Source organism: Megalops cyprinoides, chromosome 1, assembly GCF_013368585.1.
Source record: "Megalops cyprinoides isolate fMegCyp1 chromosome 1, fMegCyp1.pri, whole genome shotgun sequence".
Classification (NCBI taxonomy): Eukaryota; Metazoa; Chordata; class Actinopteri; order Elopiformes; family Megalopidae; genus Megalops; species Megalops cyprinoides.
The window spans coordinates 29,608,439-29,635,671 of NC_050583.1; the positions used below are offsets into that span (position 1 = coordinate 29,608,439).

The 27,233-nt window shown below is 39.1% G+C and overlaps 1 protein-coding gene across 1 annotated transcript; it reads left to right on the forward strand.

The window, feature by feature from the left end:
- The first annotated feature begins 9,330 nt into the window (after positions 1 to 9,330).
- LOC118787633 (equilibrative nucleoside transporter 4-like) lies at positions 9,331 to 26,756 on the forward strand. The gene is made up of 11 exons (XM_036543166.1): positions 9,331 to 9,528; positions 15,971 to 16,215; positions 17,445 to 17,576; positions 17,852 to 17,965; positions 19,079 to 19,207; positions 19,497 to 19,571; positions 20,392 to 20,648; positions 24,147 to 24,273; positions 25,295 to 25,482; positions 25,667 to 25,907; positions 26,160 to 26,756. Exons 2-11 carry the CDS (start codon positions 16,053 to 16,055, stop codon positions 26,291 to 26,293), a joined length of 1,560 nt encoding a protein of 519 aa, XP_036399059.1. The 5' UTR covers positions 9,331 to 9,528; positions 15,971 to 16,052; the 3' UTR covers positions 26,294 to 26,756.
- The last annotated feature ends 477 nt before the right edge of the window (positions 26,757 to 27,233 follow it).

Genomic DNA, 27,233 nt, shown 5'->3' on the forward strand with positions numbered 1-27,233 from the left:
TTCAAAATATATAAACCCCAATGGTGCCATTTTGGTGTACTTCAACACAGTTGTAATACACTCAATGCAGACCCACATCTTGCAAAACCTGTAGGTATTGTGAATTCAGTGAATGGAATAAAACTTTGTTAATTATTTTTTCAGTGGCTCTGAAGTGGCTCATTCCACACTCATTCATAAGACACTTGTCTTGAGCCTCATGGCCTAGGGTCAAAACCAGTGTCATTTGCTGACAATTACCAGGAGCCCACAGCGGCGGAAAAAAAAATTTGGCTTCATTCCGCTGGGAATAGGGGTAGGTAGGTTGGCCAGGATATCCTTGTCACATCACCCTCTTGGCACCCTGAGACTTTTTTTTAAAAACAATTAAAAGATTGTAAATTTCCAATTAAAAGATTTGAAATTCTGGGGATAAATTGTATATTAATCATATACACAGAGAAATCTATTAATTCAGTCATGAAAACTCCTACAACCTTATACAAATGGTGATGATAAACTATGTTTTTGATGACTTGTTTGTTGTGCCAACGCAGATATCAAAAATGTAGATGAGAGAACAAAAGAATCAAGGAGTCTGTGGTTCAAAGCTAATCATGACTATTCCAGAAATATTCACTATTTCTACCATCTTAGCTATTGATATTAATGAACATTTGGTATAAGTTTGGCCTAAGTGTAACATTCATTTTTCAGGAGAAAGTCAGCATGTGTTTGAAAATGAAGAGAAGGAGTGAGGTTGGACACACATTCCAAGTCAAAAGGTCTTACACAACTTAATGCATCCAAACATCCTTGGGTTTTATTTTCTGTTACCCTTAGTGCCTTTTTCTTATTTTGCTAAAATCTACTCCTTATGCAGTGGTTTCAGACCAATTTTATCCTGAAGAGATTGTATGAGAGCAGTTCTCCTGGCTGTGCTGTGATTTTCCCTCAGCTGTGGAGTGGACTATGTTACCAGGCCTCAGGGGTAGAGGGTGGTCAGCTGATACAATGGAACAGCCTGCAGCATCAACATGTCCTGTTACATAAACTGCACAAGCCGACATGGTGTGTTCTATTCTGCTGCAATGAAATGTTACCAGAAACCAATGCTCTGCTTCTGGGTCTCTAACCTCTGCCCATTGTCATAATTAAAAACCCTAGGACTTCCACCCAGGGCAGCTTCATGTTCTTGCCTTTCACTCTAATGTAGTAATTCTATTTCTGTTCAGCTGCCGGTGCTTGCGTAATGAAAAGTGAAAATGAAGCGGCAGAGATTGAGGCTGGGTGACTCGGCTCACGTAATAAGAGACATGCCTGGCTTGTGCAGATCCTCAAAAAATCCCACTGCTCACAGACGATGCCATTCCCACCCCCCTGCTCCCACAGACACACACATCCCCCCCACCCTCCTTTTATGACAAACCATTTTCTTCCCAGAATAAACCTGCTCTGAAGCAAATTTGTTGAGAGCCAAGAGTGCATTAACTTCAGCCTGGGGCTGTCTCTGCCACTAGAGCAGCTGAAATGTGGAGATATGGGTGATTGTGGACAAAGCTCCTTCCATAAAGACAAACAGGGTCGACTGGCGGACATGGTACAAGCTCAGATTGGCAATATAGAAATGTGCCATGAATGTCAAAATCATATTTTGAATGATGCCAACATCTGTCTGAAACCCTTTTGTGAAACAGAATGCAATGTTTTGCTGTCTGCATGCTTTACAGAATGTCTTTTATCCATTACTCCAGCAGAATTTCTATTGTATTCATGGAAATGTATTCCATTTCAGCATTAGACAGTATAGCCAGACGAAAAGATACCCCAAGATAACATGAAATCGAAAGCTAAATTAAAATAAAAAACAATAGGTTTCCCAGACCTATGCCTAAAACAGCACAGTAGCAGATAAATGTAAATATACCAACAGGCTTATTTCTATCTTGCATTTGTCAGAGGCAGAATTGGAATAATTCCATGATAATTAATGTTGCTTACATGCAGTTGTTTCTGTGCAAGGAACTAGTGTTATCTGCAACCCCACCCCCTCCCACATCACCACCCCCCCCCCCCCCCCCCCACAAAATTTTGAAAGGAGACAACTGTAGCAATTGTAACTGAATATATATTCAACACTCAACACATAACCATACTGAAAAAACAATTAACCTATGGTTATTGGAGGAAGGTTCATTAATAGCTCAATTATTCAGTTCTGAGCAAAACTGTTGGAGCTGTTATTGAGCAGTTGTGCAGTAGCAAAGCTGTGACCACAATGGTGCTTGAACTGGAATGAATAATGCAACAGCCAGCTCATTCCTACTCACTGCTGTTATACAGAGCATCGGGCAAAAAGGAGATTGCAAGGCAAATGGCAATAAAAATTGTCATTCAAAGGCTAAACTAAACAGTATAATACTACATACAAAACTATATACCTTTTGTAGTTTTACATTTCCTCTGTTTTGACATGTGATAAATGGCAACTGACTCAAACCAATCATCACATTCATATTCTGAAGTTTGCCATTAGCTCAATGTGTCATATGTATTCCAACTGAATAAATGGCGGAGGAAGAAATACATTATGCATTCTCTTGATCAATATTGGGTTTACATTGGTACAATAATGCTTCATGTCTCTTCATCAAAACGTAGAGTAAATGCGGGCAATATTTGATATGGTGTTTACAATATGATGCCACTCACGGCAAAAACATGAGGATCAATATAGATCCCAGCAAATTCAGGTTTCTGTGAAGAGTTTTCTGTGAAGGTCCTCGGTAAATACCTTACCAGACGAACCAGAAATACACATATGAAACAACTAAGAATGCATTTTCTTGAAGAACATAAAAGTTGCTTTTAAGCAATCTCATCGTCATTACTATAATCAGTCTCTTGTACAGAAAATTGCTTTCAATTAAAATGTGTAACTGAGAGCCACTGAAAGCCACTGAAACACCGAGTAGTGTTTCTCAATACCCCAAAGGGAGTATGTTAGAGAGGGATTTTGACATACCCATGACCAAACCTTCACTCTCTCATTCATTCAGATGTTTTTTTTTCTTTTCAGAAAATCATCCTGCATCATCAGATACCTTGCAAGCATCCAAATGGCCATCCCTTAACTACCATTCTGGCTTGATAGATGTGTTTGCACTCTAGCACTGGCACAGACAGTAGTTAATACACCAAATGGGCTGGCAAAAAAACCCTTTTTAATGAGTTGGAGGACAGGTATGACTTTATACAGGGCAATCAGCACACATTTCTACAAAAATGGAGAAGAGTCACTGTAATAGGCTGTGCTGTGAGTATTTCACACAGAGGGAGAGCAAGTGTTTGATTCATCATCTCTAACTTGCCTGCCTCTCAAAGTGATAATGACAAAGGATATAAAAGCCTATTTCCCCATGTCTTTTCTTAATAAAGACATGACACAATTACTTGATTGAATTATTTTACATATATACTCTGTTCAGATTTACATGTATTTATTTAGCAGACACTTCTATCCAAAGCGACGTACAAAAGTGCATACAGTAAGTATAGCGACAGTACGGGGACAGGATGTGTACGGTTCCACAATGAGACAGTAGTTCTCAGCTGAGAGCAAGGTCTGTTTGAGGACACAGTACTATCTGATTTGTACAACTACAGCATATAGAGCAACTAATACAATACACCTTCAAACAGCAAACTTCAACAACTTCAAACAGCGCAATGAGTGTCAGACTAAAGGCCGGGACAAGAAACAATTCAAAAAGCACACAGATGAAGGTAGAGTGATATAGATTTATAATGTATTAATATTATAGATGAGGGTGCAGTTGATGGTATCAAGGATATTGGAGACATTGTCTATATATAGACATAAACTCATTCGAAGTCTGATTTTGGGTGCCAGGTGACAAAAGAAAGCAAATGTGCTCATTGTATGGCAGGCAAAGGCTGTCGTGACCTCCTGTAGAGCAGAACAGCTGTTTGGGAAATAATGGCAATCCAACCCACGGTGTCTTAAAAGGATCCAGTCAAGGAGAAGGGCAAGGGTGCTGTTACCTTTATAGCAAAAGGTCAGTCATAGCCACTATTTTGTAAAATTGAGGGATGGTCATTGTGGAATCTGATGTAGGCACTAAAGTACACTACCCCAAAAAGGGTCTTGCTCAGAGTCTCCCTGGTTAAAGATATACATTTTCTTTGAATATGTGAGCGCTAAAATTAAGGACTAAAGAATTTTGAGCGCACATCAAGGAATTACAGTTGTGATCAGAAAAGAGATCAAGTTTCAAACCCAAACTTGATAGTGCATCTCAAAAATGGAGCGTTAAAAAACAAGAAGTCATCAGAGTTACTCATATTTGAACTTGAAATTCCATAGTTCATGCTGCCCTGGTATTCACTTATTTGTAAGCATATTTTTACCATAATTGGATCAACCTATCATAGTGGCATGGGAGTTATTCTACTGGGACAACTAAGTGATAGCAAACCCATAGAATAGAGCTGATTTTAATTGAACACTGTTGTTTGAAAGAGAAGGTAGCGTGATACAGTAGATTCCAGTCCCGTACACAATTTCATTAAGGGACGTCATGGCAGGGGTTGGCATAAGTAAAAATAACTCTGTACACAACAACACATTGCCGTGCTGATCTCCTCTTCATTGAAGTGCTAATTATCCAGCCAGGCACCTCTTATACACCCTGTGATTGCTCATGCATGCTGTAATAAATAAATAATTTTAATTAAAAAGAAAACAGATCAATTTTGCAAAGGTGGCATTTTGCTTTGACTCAGTCCATTTCCAGAGTCACAAACTGCCTCAAGGCTATTTTTATCAGAATATCCCACTCCAATGTGCTTTTTTAAAAAAAAAAAAAAAGCAATCAAAAAACATCTAAACCAAAAAAAAATTCAAAAGAAATGTTCACTTAAAAACAGGTGAAGTATAGATATGTGTCTAAATTAAACATCTTTTTTAAACATTAAACATTATTTTTGAGGTGAATTATTCATAGTCTGAGGTACTGCATGATAAATTTGCAGAAGCTGCTATGCAGAGAGAAGGACATAGAGATATCCCAATAAAGAATTGATGATGGCAGTCTTCTTAGCTTTTCATTCCCTACTCCTGGTGTCTTGTGTGGGTATTTCTGGCCAACATTACTGATTCTGGAAACCTGAGAAATTATTGAAATATAAACTTATGAAATGATCTGTCTTGAGTAGCTCAATGTCATGTGACACCTTGTGCTTCAATATGGGATATAATAATAATCTCAGGATGCAGACACATAAAACACTCTCATTCTACCAATAAAAGGAAAAAAAGATCATAGGCATGAATTACCAGACATGCAAATACATATACCTGTCCCACTAAGAAGAGGGCAAATGTCCTACTGTATGGAATTGTATGACAATATATGTCATTTCAATTAGATTGCACATTCATGCACAAATGCAACAGATTGACTGGATTGTAGTACACATATTCATGGATGCATGAAATTTTCCTTTAAACTATAGATTGCAATAGCTGCCAAGAGTATATGGGTCAAATTTTGTGCAAAACAGTCTAATTGTTTATGAGTGGGTAACATTTTTTGATGACACTTCCTATGTAAGGGTAGACATAGTTTTTGGTAAAGGTTATATATATACAAAGTTTTAGGGCTCTATGCCTGATCTATTTATTTGAATTTTTTTTTTTTTTTTTTTTTTTGTCATGACAAATGCTGCAGCATTGGATTTTCAGATAAATCATGTGACCTGTGGGCAGGGTCTCATCAGATTATTATTGCTCTCTACAAACTCAATTAGTTTAGTGAATTTCTTTCTAGGTTTCATAGCCATCTTGCACATGCAGTGCTTGACAACATAAATAGTAAGATAATGGGATGAGAAAATAATGACAATGACCCATATCGACACATGGTAAGGGTATAGGTAGATGGTAAAAACCAGAAGAACAACAAAAATAGTTGCTGTGCTGTTTTGTAAATTGGTCTAAATATAACGTTTTTGTCAGAATAGATCTAATACAGAAAAAACAATATAGTGCAGGTACTGGGGGTAGCAAAGCCCACAAAGGATTAAAAATCACATATCCATAATACACAACGAAGAGACTACAATAGCAAGGAAAATTCCAAGGAAAAGCTCACAGAGATCCAGAATCAATGGGGATTCTCATGTCCCCCTAGGCAGAAACAGAGCCCACATACCTCCCCTGATGGTGATGACTAATCCACTCTAGTATTGCCATGTATAGAAAAAGAGGCAGCCAGCATTGTCTGTATGCCTGATATCCCAAGTGTACGTTTCTATATGTTGACTAGATATTCAATGGGTTGCTGTTATTAATGTTCCATTAGCTGCCACTTAAGCGTAATGGCTCATTATGGGTAGAGAAACGAGGGGGTATTACATAGGTCGCCTTTCTTACTGGCCATGTCAGGGACAATGTTTCTAATGGCAGTGCTCTAAACCAGCATAATGTACACTGTGCACAGTAGGGGGGGTCTGTGCATACTTATCTCACTTTTGTGCATGATTGTCATCAGAATTTTGTAAGGTTGACCGACGGAGGCAGACCTGAGGAAGGTAAGCAAAGCTCTTAAAGAAAAAGCACATGGCACACTGACTCATACATCCACACAAGGAGCAACAGACTGACATTGCGTATCCTGATACTTGTCCGTTGGGGTGTGAGGTGATTATCCAAACAGATTGGTAACCTTTACTAGGGATCAGCTTGAGGGCTTTCCTGCCTCAACTGGCCATTACAGAAGTTACAAATTAGATTTGGGAGAATAACAAACTTTTCAAACAATCCCTACACTATTAACCAAACCGAGACAAACCAGTCCCATCCATAGCTATTCAGTTCCCACTCATCACCTCCTTTCTTTATCAGCTGTTCTTGGCATCCTTCCACCTCCTCATCTCTGAGCGTTTCTTTTCCCTCTTTATAATGTCCACATATGTCCACATTGGGGATCAACAACTTCAGCCTGTGGCCCCTTTCCCTTTCCTGTGATAGTGACACTATACTATGTTTATTCTTGTCTTAATAGGTTTAAAAATATTAAATCAGTGTTGACAAAACCAGGTATTGATTTTTGTATTAAGATTGGCCAGTGTCATTGTAAGCACCCATGCTGAATGCACACTACTATGACACTTGGATCAATACTTTTGTGCTTGTATACTGTTATTCTTAATTGTTGTCAATTTGTGTTTTGTGTAACTCCTGAATTGATTTCTTACCTGTCAGTTTTTTTGCTTACTGATAAAGGCAAAACCCAGAGGGGACATTTCTCAGTTGTATTGCAAAATAGTGCAAGCTCATGCATAATACCTCTGCTTTCTTTAACAAAAAGGCAAAGTATTGGTGCGCCTGTCATTTTCAAACAATTCATTTGCTGAGCTGTAAACCTTAGCAATTTCCCATGAGAGGAACTGTAATTAACAAAGAAAATCATACGCTGGCTGAAATCAGACTAATAAATTATATTCCTTTTTAAGTCAGACAAGAAAAATTGTACCCATAGCTACAACCAACATATTTCAGTTTTAGAGAATTTCTATAAACATTTGTAGATGGGTAACAGTTTAAATCACAGCACATTCAGAAGCTGTTGGGTAATTTATTCTCTGAATGCGAAAAAGAGAAAATCCTTCTGCATATCAAATGTAATTTTAACTGCAGCCATTATCACTATTTCTGGATAATGTGTCTGAAACAGCATTATTAATGTTCTCTGCTAAAAAAGATGCCTGCTTCTTCACACCCTAAAATGAGAAAAATAAGACCTATGATAAAAAGCTGTCATTACTGCCTGCTGATGCTACAAAGCAACATGATTTATTTTGCATTACAGGAAAATTCAATTGTATATTGAATAGGCACATTTAAACATTTCCACCACAGTTAAACTTTGTTTCAAAGAACAGACAAGAGCTGAATGAATGAATTTGTCAGAAATGTGTCCTTAAATTAAAATTGACATATTCAAAGCAACTTTATGGGTTCCATTTCCATGAAGAATGCAATGTAACCTGCATGCTGAGAGTTGTGGCAAGCAGATAACATGCTTAACATTATGATATAATGACCACTGCACATTTTCAGGGACCTACTGCTTCCTGACTATGCTTCAATGGTCCATAATCCTCTCTGAGCATAAGCCTATTAATAGGGGATATAGAGAAGTATTAAAACTCTGTACCATAGCACTAAAATTAATTTAATATGAAGCAGACCTCTGTGCTCACCATTGTGAAAATATAATACTTGAGAATTTCAGATTTGTTCAAAAGTTCAAATGGAAAGTCTTCTAACACTGAGAACATCCCTTTCAATGTTCACACTGTCCTCATGTCTAGGCATGACATATTGAGACACACAAGTGACACAAATTTGCAAGACGGCTTATGACATCGATATGATGTTGCACCATAGCCAATAGCACGCAAGGGGACATGTGTAACACCTTTTTCATGAAAAGAGTACCGAAATGCAGCACTTCACAGTAAGAAAACATAACCTGGTGTTCTTTTCGAGGCGTACTGTTCTAAAATATAGTTTTAGGAACTGAACACAACAAAAATATGAACAGGTTGTGGTTGTCACACTTTTGTGTGCCCCAGAAGACTGGTAATGGATAAGCCTTATGAAGTCTTTTCAAATGAACATTTTGAATGACATTGTGTTTATCCTTTCCAGAGCAGATTGTTACACATATAATAAATTGCTACAGGAGTAATTAAAAAGATCAGATATGCCCTCTGGAGAAGGCAATTAGCGCAGTTAATTGGGTGTGCTGCAAATAATTAGTAAATAATGTTTGTATGAAAGCAATTAAACACTTTGCAAACCCACTCTCCTCAAAAATGTAACTGCTTAGGATCTTTAACAAAATGAAGAAAAATAACCAATAGACCGTTAAGGGTTTGATATCTTACATGTTTTTGCATTGATAAGATAGTGTGGGAAGTGTTGTGACATGGCAGAATTTTCTTTTTTTTTCATAATTGTGATTTCCTGTCAATGCATGCTCCAGGCTAATACGAAAATTAAGAACATTGAAATCTCCAAGATGTATGTTAACCTATAAAAACAAGCAAAAGTACACGTTTACAGGTTCCTTAAAATGGATATACTAGCATATTGTATAAGCCCAATTCGTGTATATGGAAACGATACATGGATTCATTTATCGAAGCAGGATCTGGGCGGCGTGGAGGTTCCCTTTAAAATTGCTGAAACGCTTGTACACACTAGCTGGTGGTACAGTGCCTCGAATTTGGTAGCGATGAAATTGTGGACACGGTTTTGCGGAGTGGGAGGGAGGAAAGCAGCGCGAGCGGCTTCCTCTTGTCGTGCACCTTGCATGGGAAGGGTACGTCGCCGTCGAGACCTTTCTTGATGGATAGAACTAATTCCGACAGAGATGACAAATACAAGAATTACGTGGATTTTCTTTTAATGGAATGAAATCTACAAAACCCAGGGGAAATACCGATCTACACAAGGTAAAATATAACCTGTTGTGCGGTGAGAGCAGAAACTGATGTTAGCAAAAATAACCGAATTGCGCGCTGGAAAGAGTGCAAAGGGAGAAAATACCTGTCAGTTGTGCTTTCATAGGCTTCATCGTTTACTAATATAAAAGAAAAATGAAATGTCCTTAATCTGGATTGCAGATCATTCAGTTTGGCAAAACCTTATTAGGATATGCTTAATGTTTACTTTGATAACATATTAAGACAATATTTCATGAAAATGTTTAGAAAATGTAATAATGTTGCGCCTTAGAGGGAAATTCTGTTCCCAAAACAAACGAAAACCCTTCCACTAGGGACAATGGAATATTCCTATATTCATAGATATGACGGCAATGTATGTTATTAGTTTCTGATATAGCTCGTCATTCGGGTTACTTTTCCAATATGTTCTTTTCATTTTACATCAAATATTCCGTTTTTGAGAGGTTAGATGAGCGCCACCCTCTGTCGAGAACAAAGAAAATTAAAATGCAGGTTTTTCCCTCTTTCATAAACCCTGGATTAAGTTAATCAGAATAACTGACTTTTACTGTTGAAGGTATTGAAATCTGGGATATTTTTTGTTTATTTTCTTCAGAATATGCACATGTGTAGATCTACATACGTATAGGGTACATGTTTGTTAAATATAGAAATAAAATATACAAAAAATCATCATTTCATTAACACAGTTTATTGAATTGTTGCTATTTTTTGTATAATGTTTGCTTTGGTGACAGTGTGGAACATCTTTAGTTGCTATACACGTCTATTTTACGGAACTGGGCTAGTGCAAATGGGTGAGTTAAATAAGAGTTATTTAATATGTCTAGCAAACACCTGTCTCTCTGAGGAAGTTTTTTTAGTGCTGTCTAGATCAATATACATTTGTACCACTGGGTTTAACTGTTAGTGGTAATGTTTTAATGTAACCTTGAATTCAGTTTTCCCTACAATGCATCCATGATGTAACAGTTTCCCTATGATGTTTCCTTTCATTTTGGGACAAAACAGTAACACAGCTTTTGGCAAGTGTTTGACTGCTATATAATATATTATTCCTCGCAGTTTTTACGAGGGGTTGGACACAAGGAAAGTGAGATAGCCCTGAAGACAGGAGACGGCTGTTTCCCAGTCTGAGGTCACGTGTAGTGGTTAAATGATATTAGTGAGGATGTTAAGACCTGAAGTAAACACAGCTGCAGGAGATATGCCACCCCCCTGCTCTGCATGCAAAGTCAAGACATGCAGGGTGTGATGTTTTTAAAAACCATTCAGGCACATAGGCGTGCTGTTTCCATCACATTTCTCATTTACATGATCAATGTACCTTTATAGCTTGCAGCTTTCCCCTGTGTATACTGTCAGGTTTCTGTTAATGAATAAAATATAGAATGTGATTCATCAGTGTTGTACATCCTCCTTCTGGTGGCATAAAGTGGATCTGGATTTTAGCTGAGAGTATTGACTATAGATAGGCTTTTGTACCATTTTCCTATGGCACTACACAAGAGATTGAAGGAAAAAGTAGAAAAATACACTACTCATTACAGTTAATTTTTGTAAAGTCATGCTGAGCTAATGAATTTTACTGTGAAGTACCTGATGTTTTCATTTGTATTGTTGCTAATGTTGTGCATCTAATGCATCAGCATTATTGTGCTGTACTGTATTTTGCCAAAGCACTGGTGAAATAGAATTTCTTTGCATTGAGGCAAAATAAAATGAATAGAATTTATCTATCTTTTCCAGGCACAGTGGAAACTATAATTAGCTATAATTGCCTTGGGATAAACATGCTTGCTGTAAAAGGGAAACATGAAACGCTAGTGTTGTTGTTTTTCAAACAGCTGGGAACAGTAAGCACATTGCTGCCACCTGTTGTTCCAATATGTGAACTGTGCTAGGTGCAATGTAGGCCCGCATCTGGAAGTGAACCTTTGGTTAAGTGGCTTACAAAAACACCTACATGGACTTTGAGAGGCTTGTGTACAATGCAAATTAATGTAACAACATTTTTTATTTGTTAAAGTACTGCATTTTTGCAAGGCAGCTCAAAATGGATCATAAGATAGTAGTAATCAGGAGGGTTTATTTAACTCAGAAGCCTAGCAGGTGATTCTCAAAGAATTACATCAGCCATTGAAATGCCATGGAGTGTTCAAAGTACCACAGTTCCTTAGTGGTTTTAAACATTTTACATGTATTGTTTAAACTACAGTATGATCACCCAAATTCCCCCATTAGCTTTCAATTGAGCCTCTTTGCTTTTTGCAGTCCAGACAGCTGAGGCATCGGAGCTTATGACATAATCAGTAAAACGTAATTGCATATCCAGTAGCATTCATGCAAAGAGTATACTGTGAATATACTGTATCTGGCAAGGAGTATAAGGACGCAGTATCCTTTGAAGACTGGGCTCTTGTAGCCAGCTACAGGCTTGCTACCGCTGGGACCCTGAGTGATAACCATAGCCCAGTCTCAGCTTTGTTTTTGTCTGGGAGTGACCAGGTGCTGCAAAGCACCTGCTTCAGGCAATAAACAAAAGAAAGCCTGATTGCTGAAATAATGAGAATGTAGTGAAATACATTTTGAATCAGCATTCATTGCTCTATATTTCCGAGTCATCAGATGCTCTGAGAATTTTTTGCAGATTTACAGAAAGCAATATAAGTAATTGGAGGTATCATCATTTGTTTCGTATATAATCTTATAGAACTGAACTAGTGTGGATGGCAAATAAAAAATGTTGATGAAAGCTGCCAATGAATATTTTATATTCATTATGCCAGACAAAAGCCCATGTGGATAACATCTCTCCTTTTATCAGGGCATGTGCAAAGTCAGGGCTTCAGGACACTACCCTCAAGGGGCTGGTTGGAGAGCATGAGGTGAGGGGTATAATTTGTGGTTAAGGTGTCCTGTGAAAATCTGGCATTGCAGTAGAGAGTAATATAAGGTTGGAGAAGAAATACATAATTTGGCTTCAGCAGTGAGAGTACATGTCAATACAAACCAAAGAGAGTCCAGAGAACAGTTTAAGCAATATTCAGAAATCCACCGAGAATGTTTCATTGAAGCTAACAATGCTTCTTATTTCAACAGCCAGTGATGCAATATTTGTATTTTCCATTGAAAATTAGAGGGTATAAATTCATTTTTATAGCAACAGAGGTAACATAAACCATGATGGAAAGAAATAAGATATTAAACTTGTAAAGTAAGGTGCAGACTGGATCAATATGATAGCACCTCATTCTAGTGTAAAAGAAGCCACCTGCTCACAGTCCCTCTTTTTTGTAGTAACAGGAATTCATGCTTTTAGGAGAAAGCTCTAGCACTGCACCAGGTGGGGTTGAAGCTGCTCTCTGTGATATATCTGGACACAAGATCAGCTTACATATCTCCACCATAGCAAAATGTCAAATATATAAGGGAATGTTTTTGCTTGTACTCAACACATTATTTTGTTATATGTTTACAAGGAGTATTTCAAGTGTATTAGCTATATAAAGCTTGAAATGTACAACAGATATTTTAACTCCTGCTTTTGTGGAAAAGACATCATGTCTAACACAATATAATAATTTCAATGTAGCTATCAAAACATCAGATTTAAAACAATCATTTACACAAATCTGATAGGATCTGTAGAATGTGTGCTAGGTGCTAGGCTTTCTAAGGTGCTAATATGTCCCATGAATCCACTGTTCAGTACACACTACATGATATCACTCAAATCGCCATATACACTGTGTAGCTTCTGGTCCCTCTGTACTATTTTTTGCTATGCCATTCAATCTTGCATAATAATCATAATAACAGCTACTTTTGACAGTTCAGGCATTATTTATAATAGCTGCCTTTGACAGTGCAGATGTTATTTATAATAGCTACCTTTGACAGTACATGAATTATTTTCATACACGGTTCTTTTTAAGAGATGTGAAAAGAAAAATTAGCCTTCAGCAGCATCAATCATTTTGTATAGTAACATCCTTGTGAGGTCATTAATGATAACCCGGGCATATTCTAGGTACACCCATTTAAGAAAACCCATAGCATGCTTTATTTATTTTAGTATACATTTGTTGCTGTAGGCAGTATTCCTTATGACTCATATGCTACAATCTTCAAATACAGATTTATTTATTTTCCCTTCAGAGGAGGGCCATTCTCCCTCACCTGCAGGCAAACTGGCAATAAAATGATTATATTCTGATAATGTTTGAAAGTCTGTTCATTGAATGCAAATGAATCTTTGAGGGTATGTCTGTATCTTCAATAGCTGAATCAGGCAGATTATATCATTGTGCAGCAGTAGATTTCTTGTATACTTCTGCATGAAATAAATTAATAAATATAGCATTACCCTTTCACTCACTGCTGTAAACAAAGTTTTTTCTTGTTCATATAAATATGTTTGTCAGTTGGCAAATAGCCTGTATACCTTTAGTTTCTGGTCTCATTCACTGCTAGTACTGAACTAATAGAGGTAATATAGGACCAGTTGAATTTTTAAGATCAAAGTGTCAGGCCCTTGCAGATGCAAGGCTGTCTGCAGGCAAAACAGTTGAGACAGTGATGAATACAATGGTAAGTGACACAGCAAACAAAAGAGAGCTCTGCCACAGGCAACTTTTATCAGAATGGCGGTCAATTACCAGAGATCTGCCTGACATCAGAGACATCAGCAACCTGTCCTTTCTGCTCCTCTTGACAGACAAGCAGTAGAAGGTCAGGTGCTTAGAGGACACACAAGAACACACACAAGCTTGCATAAGCCTGGCTGCAGTATCTGGGCCTGTAGTCATGCATGCAGTGCAGTCTTCCACTCGTCTGCAGCGCAGTTCGTACCGAGGGCTTTCCACCATTTTGCAGCATAGTTATATGGAAAGTCTTCCACCATTTTACAGTGTAGCCCTGCAGGCAACCTTACACAATTCTGCAATACCATTGTTAAATACTACACACTTGCTACAGGACATGCTTCTACAAAAAAATGGGGAGTGCATTGCTACAGACATAATAAGAAAGCACATAACCATAACAAAATCACTTGTTAAGAGGCCTGAAAATAGAACATGTGCAGCAGATGGGGCTATGGTTATTTCACAGTTGTACGCTATAAACATTTGTAAAAAAAAGAAAGTTCTGTTTTCATAAACAAAGTTCATAAATTCCCATCCAGTTTAATTCTAACAGTTAAAATTCCCACCTTTTAAAACCCATGTACTCTCTCCAAACCTTTATGTGACAGAAGGATGAGACAGATAGATACATGAGTGCTGCGATTTCATATCGTGCAAAATACTGTGTTGTGTCTAAAATAGCCAAAGCTGAGATATATTTATTTCCATCTTACCATTTCAGTGTCACTTTTAAGAGTTGTGTGGTAATGGCTTTTTTTAGAGTTGAAATTAAATGTTGAAAGTGATGTTTAAGAGAAGCAGACTGATGACTAAACATCAACTGATGTGTAGTTATATGACATGAATTATCTGATGAGGTACATATGGCAACCAGTTAAAACATCTGTTTGTAATGAACATGTCTAATAAACAAATATCCATTTAATACAATCAATAGATTGACCTCTAAGCCTTAAAAAGTAAAAGCATTGTCATTTCAGTAAGGGTGGAATAATAATGCTAACGTACGCAACACCAAATAACAGTATCCAGATAAATGAATCGGACAACCTCTTCTGCGTTCCCTTCACATGAAAGTTGTCTGTTAATGAAAGTTTTTTTGTTAATGAACATTTGCTCCTGAGCAGTCATTGATGAAAGTTGCCAATATGATCTAATTGTCAGTCTTCAGATGTGGTATGCTGCAGCATTTCATATAGAGTGGCACTTTTGTCCTAAGAGCAATTGATTTTTATAGATAGTATAACATTGTACATGTATATCATCTGGCTGTAATGTAATTATCATAATTTTGCCCTACATTTTTGCCCTTCTTCTGTAGGGAGTACAGTAGAAGTAGGCAGGAAGTGTTAACATATTATGAGAAGAAATTATAATAAAGGGTAAATGAATGGCTTTCAAAAAATGTAATTTCAGTTAGAGTGAACCTTGTAACTAGAGAGCTCCTGTCATGTAAATGAGGTTGTGTAAACTATAAAGAGAGTAGAAATTTTGGCATGGCACTGCTGATGTGTGGTTGACTATTTGTGTATGTGTTGTACAGAAGTGCTAAGATGTATGAGTATGAGTCTATGCTGAGCTGTGGAGTGGGGTACGAGTCTATTCTGTACTATAGACTGGGGTATGGATTTACGCTGAGGTGTATGGTGGGGTTTGGCTCTATGCTGTGGTGTGGAGTGGGGCATAGATTTATACTGAGGCGTGTGGTAGTGTATTATAATGTGTGTGATGCTAGGAAGCTTCACCAGCTCTTTCTCTCACATATATATTCTCTCCAGCATAAAGCTCACGGCCTGAAAAGTCTGCCCTTGCACTTCACTTGGACTCGGAAGCAGCCACCGTCAGATCGAGGGTCCCAGGATGGGCTCGATGGGGACAGAGAGGCGCAAGCAGGCCACCCCTGTCCTGACCCCAGAGGGTAACGTGGTTATGAGCTTTAGCTTCGAAAGCTACCAACTAGAGGAAGAGGAGTACCAAGCCAAGGATATACCTGACAAAGGGGTCCTTACCTTCACAGAGCCAGGTGAGGAGTTGTCATGTCTCCACCGAGGGGTCTGGCTGCAGAGCAGATGGTGAACCCACTTTCAAACCTTTGGGGTCACAATCTGGTTCCAACAGGCAGATCTACATGGGTGGCAGTGCCCCGGTTGTCCACTGGTGCCCACAGGGTTAGCAGCCTGACACTGAGTCATTGCAACATCTGTATACATTTTAATAAGCATAGCTATAAGGAACAGAATTTCAAGCATCTGTCAGAGTACAGTACCAGTCAAAGGTTTTGACAAACCTGACTAGGATAATGGGAAACATACATGCAACTACATTTTCATCTAAAGACTTAAATTAGGTTTGGCACCAGGAGAAAATGCAGAGGTGCAACTGCAATCCACTTGGGTGCACAAAAAGTCATAAACACTATGTAGACATTGGGATATAATGAGACAACTGGGGGTGCACTGAGGTCCGTCTGGGGGTGCAATGCACCCCTACGCACCCCCATAGTGCCAGGCCTGGTTTAAATGCTTGAAATTTGTTTCTTACACAAATATAAATCATGAAGTTGATGCCTATGTATGAATTTCTGTCCAAACCAATTAATTTTAAATAATATTTTTTAGCTATTTTGAAGAATGTTACATATAAGATAGTTTTGATTTGTTTATAACACTTTTTTGGTCACTGCTTGTGTTATTTCATAGTTTTGATGTCTATACTATTATTCTAAAATGTGGAAAAAAGTAAATATAAAGAAAGAAACATGTGTCCAAACTTTTGACTGGTAATGTACTTCATACAACATATTGGCATTGAGTACACAGTAGACCATTAATGCAGCATGAGGTTCTAATGGAGTCATGCATGACATTAAGGTGTTGAAAAATATTGATGTTCCAAGTAATAGCACGGGACCCAGATTTAATCACAAATGCTGCACATATTGACTGTTGTAATGAGAGATGTCAAGACATTCATTTGTAACTCACCTGAAATACAGATATCGTCCATACTATGCTGCTCTCAGTTTAATTAAGACAACATGGTCTTCTCTTCCTGGTCCAGTAAAACATTTAGCTCCACCACTCCAGTAAGATACAGTGATGTCACACATGAGAAGAGAAATTAAAGTTTGCCTCAGTGACCTCTAAAGGTTTCGTAAGTTAGCATGCTGTACATCGAATTACCCCTCAGGGCTGGTGCTGCGACAAATAAGCATGCTGATTCAAACCCCTCCCCTCTTTCCCCCATGCTAAGCCTTTGAAGAGCCTGTGCCAGACGACCGTTACCATGGGATATACTTTGCAATGCTTCTCGCTGGAGTTGGGTTCCTGCTGCCTTACAATAGCTTCATCACTGATGTAGACTACTTACACTGGAAATTCCGAGGTACAGTTCCCCACATCACAGCTATTTTACAGTGTTATTCTCTCCTCTACTTGTATTCTTGTAACTACCTGTAATTACATCTAGCCCTGCCCCCCAAGACATAATTGTTCATTTTTGGTCATGTGTATATGATGATAAATTGCTCTGAACGCTGATGTATGCACACTCAAATCTGCAACTCAAAATTGCACCGCTGTGACAGATGGAATGGGATGGGAAGGGCTGCTGTACAAACATCACAGGTCACCCATTGTGATGTGTGCCTGGCCTTGCAGGGACATCGATTGTGTTTGACATGAGTCTGACATACATCCTGGTCGCTCTGGTTGCTGTGATCCTGAACAACGCCCTGGTGGAGATGCTGAGCCTGCACACCAGGATCACCGTCGGTGAGTGAGAGAAGGCGTGACAGGCGATGTCGGATCCTCACTGCGGGGCCCATCCTTCATCAAACCACGGAGGGTGGTGTTCCAAACGGGGAAACTAAGCGATTTAAAGAGGGAAAATTGAGCGCACCAAAGGCCTGGCATGGAGGATACCATTGATTTAAAATGCAGCCTCACAGCTGTTGCAAAATATTTTGATACTGCATGTGTTTCCTGTGTCCCTCCACTGGGAAGCGTTGTCAGAGGCTTGCTGTAGATCAGGGGTGTCCAAACCTCTCCTGGAGGGCCACTTGTCCTGCATGTTTTAGATCTCTCCCTGCTCCAACACAGCTGATTCAAATGATCAGTTTGTTATTCAGCAGCTTCAGGAGTTCATAACGAGTTGATCATTTGAATCAGCTGTGTTGGAGCAGGGAGAGATCTAAAACATGCAGGACAAGTGGCCCTCCAGGAGAGGTTTGGACACCCCTGCTGTAGATGGAGCGGTGAGGTCATCACACATATGCCTTAATCTTGGAGAAAGGCCTTTATCACCAGGAGATCTATATCTCATTGCTGAGAGAAAACAAGTTCTCTCGCATGACAGAATCTGTCATGGCGGCTAAGTTTCACACATGTGCTTGGTGTAATTATACTTCACTTGACTCAGAATCTCAGTGACAGACCAAATGCAATGGCGCTGGTGGCCTTGATAAAAGAGTAATATTAATATTCTCACCCCCGTGTAAAGCATTGAATTCTACACATACCACAGAGAGAAGGACCCATTAGGAAGAGTAATATTGGCCTAGTTTAACCAGATCAGAGGGTGTGCTTTCAAAAGAAATTCTTTGTGTTTTCTGGAGCTCTGAGGATCATACATACACTAGAAATGCCTCAGAAGAGGTAGTTATTTCCAGACATAGTGGTTATTGGATTATCTCTGAATCAAAAGGGACACGTAGGCGTAGTAAATCCATGCAATGTGAGTTAAAGCATCCCTGTCAGATAGCAAGCATTCAGTGGAAGTGTATAGTGCTACATACGAACAACGCTTGTTTGCTGCAAGTCTCTTGAGAATGGAAATTCGCCAAAATAGCTGTGTAAACTGCTGGTTTGACTGGTGTTCTTGTGCAGGGTACCTGTTCGCTTTGGGGCCACTGCTGTTTGTGAGTGTTTGCGATGTCTGGCTGGAACAGTTCACCACCAAGCAGGCCTACGCCGTCAACCTGATAGCTGTGGGTGTGGTCGCATTTGGATGTACAGGTATATGTTTCATCTCACCAGCTTCACTATGCTGAGGATATAAATCAAAACAATTTTGATCAAAATCAAACCAATGCACTCATAGGAAATCTAAAATATTTGTCCTAGCTTGCTTGCAAGTTGTTCTTTAATCATTTGGTATGTGTTTGAGAGCTGTTTTACTCTGCTAGAGGTACATAGAAACAGGCAGACTGTGTCACCTCAATAAAATGAGAAACAGTCTCGGTTTAATGAACCACCCTGCTGTGTCTGCTTTAACACCTTTTCCCCTGACCTCTACTTTTTCCAGTTCAGCAGTCAAGTTTCTATGGTTACACAGGAATGCTTCCAAAGAGATACACACAAGGAGTGATGACTGGAGAGAGTAAGTCAGCCTTTCGATTTTTTGATCATGGTAATTGTGGTAAAGGTGGCTGAAATGTGGAACATGGTAAAAAGGCAGGCTTCAATGAAAACGAGCTGGTGATACAGTAAAGTTTCTGCATTAGAAAGGCACATAATGAACAATGTTATGTTGCCTTGGTTACTGCTTTGTTTTTGATATTATTGTTTCATGTAATAATTCCAAATATCTCAAACAGTCTATTTGTGGATATTAATGCTTTGTTGCATAAATTTGTGGATGCTTGAAATAATGTGAGTGAACTGTTGGGTGCTGTGGTCTATTGAAAACAGTCTTGTTCAAAGGTGTTAGAGTAATTATCTGCTCTTGTTGGACACATTCAGCCAAATTGGGAGATGTGTCCTATTGACTGGAGCAATTGTGAAGTGCAGTGTGCAGACAAATTATTATTCTGTCTGAACTCATAGCATGGCTGTGGCTCCTAATAATTTTACATAGCTAAATGAAAATTTGCCTGTCTCTATGGAAGTATGCTTTCATGCAATATTTATAGGCTTTTCCCATTTCAATCCTACAACAGTCAGTATTATAAAAATTCAAATAGTTATAATCATTGCTTAATTTTTTTAGTTACTATAATTTATTTAAGCCAAATTTAATACTTCAGTGAATGATTCAGTGAACATTTTTGTCTGTATAATTCATGTAGACAGTGGTGTTTTCTTATTTTACAACCATTGTACCAGGAGCTTTACAAGTTTTATCATCCTTGTTATAGTTTTTATTTCTGTTGTTGTAATTGTAAAACCATTGGGTGTGATGTCACTTCCTCTCTGCTTAGGCACGGCTGGTGTGATCATTTCCCTGAGCCGCATTTTCACCAAGCTCCTGATCAAGAATGAGAAGCAGAACACCATCATCTTCTTCTTCTTCTCCATCAGCATGGAGCTCATGTGCTTTGTGCTTCACCTGCTGGTGCGCCGGACGCGCTTCGTGCAGTACTACACCAACCGCGCCCGCCATGGCCTGGCCGAGGCCAAAGGCCACACTGACTCAGGCACTGGATACCGGGTCCACCATGACGTCATTGCAGAGGAAGTAAGATTTGTAAGTTTTATCACTCCTCAGAGTACAGATATGTCAGAGAACCTGTGAGGGTCTACTATATGTATAAAACAGAAGGACAATCGATGGAAATTAGTTAAGGGAGAGTTATATGTATGGAATATCTGATTTACAGAGGAAGTTTTTAAGACCAGGCTTGACACAGTGCTAGGTACACTCTGGCCTATAGGCAGAATGACAGGCCTAACTGTGCTGAATACTCAGTCCTACTCCTGCAGACCCACTGTCCTGCATATCTTCTGTCTATCCTTGCTCTAAACACACCTGATTAGTGTGATTAACATGCTCTTGATTAAATCAGGTATGCTCAGCTAATCAAAAGTGCCACTGATGAGTTCAGTCAGGTAGGTAGAGCAAGGACAGCTAGAAGATATGCAGGACAGTGGGCCCCCAGGAGCGGGATTGAGAATCAGTGCTTTAGTGTATAAGGATGTATGGGGCTCTTTGACTCCAGTATTGCCATCAGAACATAATTTATTTTGAATGGCTTATTATATTAATGTGAATCATACACTACATTTATTTCAGTGCATTGAAATGAAATTAATGGAAAGCGAAATTGTGTAGACGTAGAAGTGCCATTAAAAAAGTGTAATAGCATGCTGCTTCCCTTTAACTGATTGACTGGTGTCCTAGAGTGAAGAGCACAGCAGAAGCACTGCTCTGGAATCACACACACAGCAGCCCCCCCATCCCTCCCCCACCCTGCAGTGGTTGCTTACAGCGAGGGGCAACCATTCATCATGTAATTAGGCACACAGGAGAGTGCACCTGCTCTATATCTCCAGCCAAATGTTTTTTTTCCTGAATCACCGTAATGACTGAGCGACCCATAGTTTGTGATTGTGCGATTAGCTTAAAGGTTATCTGCCAGCTGTTGGCTGCTTCCTTTATCCTCCATCACTGGGACTCGGCGCATCCATTTTCATTCTTGGAACCTCACAGCAGAGCATTAGCTTGTATTGGTGCAGTGCTGGCTCAGCAAAGGCAGGTTATTTACAGTCATGCTGGAGCAGTTCCGTTATAATTCATCGCAGGGCTCCAGGCTCACAAAAATGATACATTTTCTAAAAATGGCATTATTAAACATTGCCTTTGCAAGCAAAGACTTAGCAGTGAATATTTCATAGTTGGGCAGGTTTGTAATGTCCCAGGACAACACATTCTTTGACGCCCGTTTAATAGCTGTATAATTTATGGTCAAAAACTAGCATCAGCAACAAAAAAAGGCTGTAGATCATTTATTACCCTGTGCATTTCCACTCACAGTTCTGGTATAAGCTGAGCTGTTTTTATTTCATCAGGTCATTCTTGACAAAAATGAATAAATGGAAAAATGAATATCCTTAGTGTAGCATCATTTCAGTCTCTTGGAGAGCTTGCAAAGTGAAAACTGACTATAATTGAGACTGAGAGCTAAATTTCCTGTCTGACCAGGAGGTACACCTGCAATGAAATGAATTGTGAAGCTTCATTGCTCATAAGGCCTCCCCATGCTGTGCTCTGTATTTTTTTTTTTTTTTTTTACCAAATTGCAACATGGAAAACACTGGATCCAATAAATGGACTCTTATCTCTCTCCCTTAAATTGAATATTTTTATTATTGGCCTTGAGATTACATTCCAAAAGTCCCATTCCCTTCCATTCCCAATGCTCAGTGTTGTACCTATTGAAAATACAAGAAAAACAATTACATTTCAGAGGAAGTTTGTGAAGTTTGTGTTTGTCCAATTTGTGTCTGCCTTTCTGACTGTCTCTGTTTCACCAGGCCATTAACAGGTGAACGGCTTGACTTGGTCCTTGTAAATGTGTTTTGTCTGAGCTAGAAAAGGGTAAACAGGATTTAGCAGCCAATGCAGATGGTGCATGTAGTACACTTTAAATAATAAATGAAAGCGCTTCCGAGCAAGATAATGTTTTTTTTCCTATCCAAACTGAGGGACAGAATGTGAAACACTTTCGGCTAAGTCTCAAAATTCTGTGTGCTGCGTAAACAGCCTATCAGCTGCATCAGAGTATCTCTGCTCTTTATAATATAATTTGTATGACATGCGATTGTGTCAAAATAAATTAGAAAAAGAAATGCTGCTTACCAGAGTGCCCTCTATATATTTTTTCAAAATGTCCAATTGCAATATTGACACCTAAAATTATTTATTCCATTAAATATGTGTCCTTTTGATTTGATGAATTGAAACTGATTTTCTTTTTTTTACATTAGTGCAGCACGGTCATCCTTTCTCACCAATGTCATCTTACTTATTTGCATATAAGACTGTATATAATAACATGGCATAAATAATAAATTAGGATATGAATATGTACGGCCCAGATGAAATTGATTTATGAGCAAGATACCTTTCCTCACACATGAAGATGTATGTGCTCCCTGAGGATTTCTGCTGAGGAAGTCCTTTAAAATGGCTAGCCTTCACAATCCAGCAGAGTGGAAAATAAAGCCTTTGACTTTCAGAGAGTGGTTTTCATCTTAAGAGGTAGCAAAGTAAATCATTTGGGAATCTGTGCTATAAGGGAAAACTCTGTTAGAGTGGGATTTCAGTGAGGATTGACTCATGTTTCACCACCACAGATGTAAACTAATAATCTGTTTCTTGCAAAATGTAGGTTTAAGGGCAGTGATGTTCTTACACGTGTTACAACATTTATTTCATCATGCGGAACAATACACCCCATAACAGCTACACTCTTATATTTGTAACAGGAATCCAATATCCATCCCAAAGATTGAACAGAGCCAGCAACTGCAAAGCAATACAAAATAAATACTATTAAGTACTATTAAATAAATAAAAATATTCCTATATTACAGTGCATTAAAAATAAACCTGTACAAACTGTTAACTCTCAAAGCAGTACATAGTACCAGATGAACTTGGAACAGCATCCCCACGCGTGTGCTTACTTATTACACACCAGCTGGGCTCCTCTCTCCCTCTATGCTGTATTTGAGTCCCAGTGTGTGTCCACATTGTCCTGAGTGATATAGTGCTTTGTTTCCTTGCCATCATTCCTTTGGATATACCAACTCCCCATTCTATTCCCTCATGGTTTAAGTGAGTGGTTTTAATAGGCCCTGTAGACGCAATTAATGAATGGCCTTCTGTGGGCCAGCCGATCTGGTAGTTTCAGCTCATGACAGCACTCTGGTGAAAACGAGCATTTTCATTGAGACACCTCCTTTTTATACTCCCAGTGCAGTCTCTTCGGGGACTGCTGTGAAGTAAGTAGCTAAATAGCTGATGCCTTCACATTCTGTCACACTAACCCACTTTGTACTTGTATTTCTAAGAAGTGTCATGGACTGAAAAGTGAAAGGCCATATTCCTGTAACTGAGTACTTAGCAATGAGCCGTCTGTGTTGGCTGAAGAAAATACTGTGCTGTCAGTGTTCTCTTTTCTGATTATGGTTCGTCACTGGAGGATGACACCTGTTCTCTCACTCCTCCTAGGATAATGGCGCAGTGGGTGTTTCCCCTTCTGAATTTGGGACTGAAGCGGAGTTTGCCGGCAGCGGCACATATGTGAGGTTTGATGTTCCTAAGCCCAAAATAAAGAAAAGCTGGCCCAGCATTAGGGGTAAGATGTCCTGGGGTGAGAAAGGTGTGATTCTGGTTTTCAAATAATCAGGTTGGACAGTTAGGCCTGACCACCCAAATGTTCACACTTCTTGCTTTACCTCTGCAAACCTGCACAAGTTTTTGCTAAATCAAAAAAAAAAAAAAAAAAACTCTTCAGCTACGCACATTTTAAATTATTTTGCAATGAGATTAACTGCAACAGATGAACTATTGTTACATTTGAGAAGTGGAAAACATCCTCATTTAAACATTTCCACAGTGATACAAAAAAACTTAAATACATGAATTAATACATTATTAATACATTAATTAATATGTATATTAATACATTAATACAAAAATGAAACATTCATATGCTCAGCATGCAAACATGCAAAATGAAAATGAAATGAAAGTGAATTACAAACCATAATTTTTAAAAAACTTTTGACAATTCAGTTATTTTGTAGTGAGCAGTGCCTTTTCCCTTCCCTCTAATTTCCACATAATTCACTTCTTTCCACATAATGTTCTTCACAAATGCCTTTAATTTACTTGACTATATCTCTAATAAAGCGTAATTTCTCCTCTAATTACCAATGTAGTTCACAGCTTCTTTTATACTCAGTGCTATGCTGCAGTGTACAGTACTGGTTTTTCATTGATTCAAATGAAACTGTTTATGAAATGGCTGCTTAGAAGTTAACGCCCTGTATATGATCTTAGTTATAATGTACTAAAGCAGAGTGAAACTGATGGGTAAAATCTGTTTTATTGAATTTATTGATTAAATGCATATCAAGTTCCATATAATCACCTTATTATATGGAAGATTTCCTGTGGATTTTTTGTAAATGTAGGGCTTGCTCCCAGGGCAATATATATACTGAGCTGATTGCTTATAGTTTAAATCTTGTTTTAAACTGTATTTGTCACAGTAAGCTTGCCATTGTGTGTCATCCTGAACAAAGGCATTTCAAATAATAACAACAAAAATAACAACAGAAACAGCGGGAGTCTTATCCTTTGCTGTCTTTCAGACATGATCGTGCACCGCTACGTGGTCTCTCGTGTGATCTGGACCTACATGCTCTCCATTGCGGTCACCTATTTCATCACTCTCTGCCTGTTCCCGGGGCTGGAGTCAGAGATCCACAATGCCACGTTGGAGGATTGGCTGCCGATCCTCATCATGGCCATCTTCAACATGTCAGACTTTGTCGGCAAAGTGAGTCTGAGAGCAGTGGGCCTCCGCTGCTCGTCTGTGTCAGCAGCAGGCCTCGTAGATAGCTTGTTTTGATCGGCAGCCATGTTGAGGAAGCAAAGGGAAGTATTCTCTGGATGGCTCGATCCAAGCTCGTCCTCTGAGCATTTCCTTATGGCTTGCTCTCCTTGCATTGCTCCTCTTTCAGATCCTGGCTGCTCTGCCCTACGACTGGAAAGGCAGCCGGCTGCTGCTGTGCTCCTGCATCCGCGTCGTCTTCATCCCCCTCTTCATCATGTGCGTCTACCCCGTGGGGAGGCCCACTCTCAGCCACCCCGCCTGGCCCTGCGTGTTCTCCCTCCTCATGGGCATCAGTAATGGCTATTTCGGCAGCGTGCCCATGATCCTGGCGGCAGGGAAGGTGGTGCCGGAGCAGAGGGAGCTGGCAGGTAGGAGACCCACAGGTCTGGCAGTGTGCTCACTGCCAGCTTCACGCCTGGGCTACTGTGCATCACTTCAGAAATTTCATTTGTGCAATGTCGATGTAAGTGAATATTCACATTTTCTTTATTTACCTTCCATTTTCATTCAAAAGGAAAAAAAATACGGATGATCATAGGGTCATTCCCAGTTGCATGGATATGGTTCTATTCTTTAAATATCATATTATCATGCAATGTGAATCTCCCCTCTTCCTGCAGGCAACACAATGACTGTGTCCTACATGACGGGACTGATGCTGGGGTCTGCAGTTGCCTACTTCGCCTACAGCATTATTGCGAATGGTGCCAGCCCCCACGCAGACACGCTTCACAACTCTACCTCAGGGTACTGAACAAGGAGGAACACCAGTCAGCGCGCTGTAGTGCCACACCAGTGAAAAATATCCGTTACTTGTAATATTTTAAAGGTGGCTGCATTTCGGAGGCAAACAGGTAATCCAGTGTATAACCAAAAAAGCTCAACCTCACAGCAGGCTTATTGGAACAGATCTAAATTTTCTCTTCCCCTGTTTGTTTTTAAGCCACATTGAAAAACGTAGATGTTTGAGTTTTTGCTGTGTTTTGATGCCAGAGTTTTACTCTGATGCCATTCACCATATCTGACAAAGCTATATTCCTCCTCACTCCGTCTGTGAGAAGGCCACGCCCCCTGTGCTGTATCTTGCAACATCTCCACTTACATCACTGTGCCATGTTGCCTTGCTCATCTCTGTTTCTGAGTTCTTTCTTTTTGCTCATGGAGAGGAGATTTTAGTTCCTCCCATGATGTTACTTTCCTTTTTACAACTAGATGTCATAGAAACATTTGACAGACTGTAAAAATGTAAGCTCATTTGCTGGAAACGTACCCAGACAGTTTCACATTTACCAGAAGGGACTTAGTTTCTCAGCTTGGAGAAGTGAGTGGACTCAAGTTAATTGCCAAGGTACTTTAGAATGGAAACCATGCTGAAAATCCCTTTCCTGATCCAAACTGAATGTTGCTGTCTGAATAATAAATACGTTTTTCTTTTCTATACTTCTGCTGTATGACTCTGCCAATCATTACTAATGATTGTTGAAATGATCCATGTTTTAAACCCAGGAAATGTCCTTGCACTATGGAAATTTAGAATATGGTAGAAAGTTTTTAAAAATCCTACCAGAATTAAACAATTTCCCAAGCATCTGCCCCCTTTCTGTAATATAAAACATCACTATGATACAAATGTGAATGTGAATAGCCATTTGCTGCCTTGTTTCAAATTGGAATAGTCGGCATTCATGAGAGGT

Bases quoted from the DNA above. Each gene is read 5' to 3' on its own strand.
- LOC118787633 (XM_036543166.1), top strand. From the start codon at position 16,053: ATGGGCTCGATGGGGACAGAGAGGCGCAAGCAGGCCACCCCTGTCCTG. The intron at 16,216-17,444 runs GTGAGGAGTTGT...CCCCATGCTAAG, and splicing joins CCTTACCTTCACAGAGCCAG to CCTTTGAAGAGCCTGTGCCA. The intron at 24,274-25,294 runs GTAAGATGTCCT...GCTGTCTTTCAG, and splicing joins AAGCTGGCCCAGCATTAGGG to ACATGATCGTGCACCGCTAC.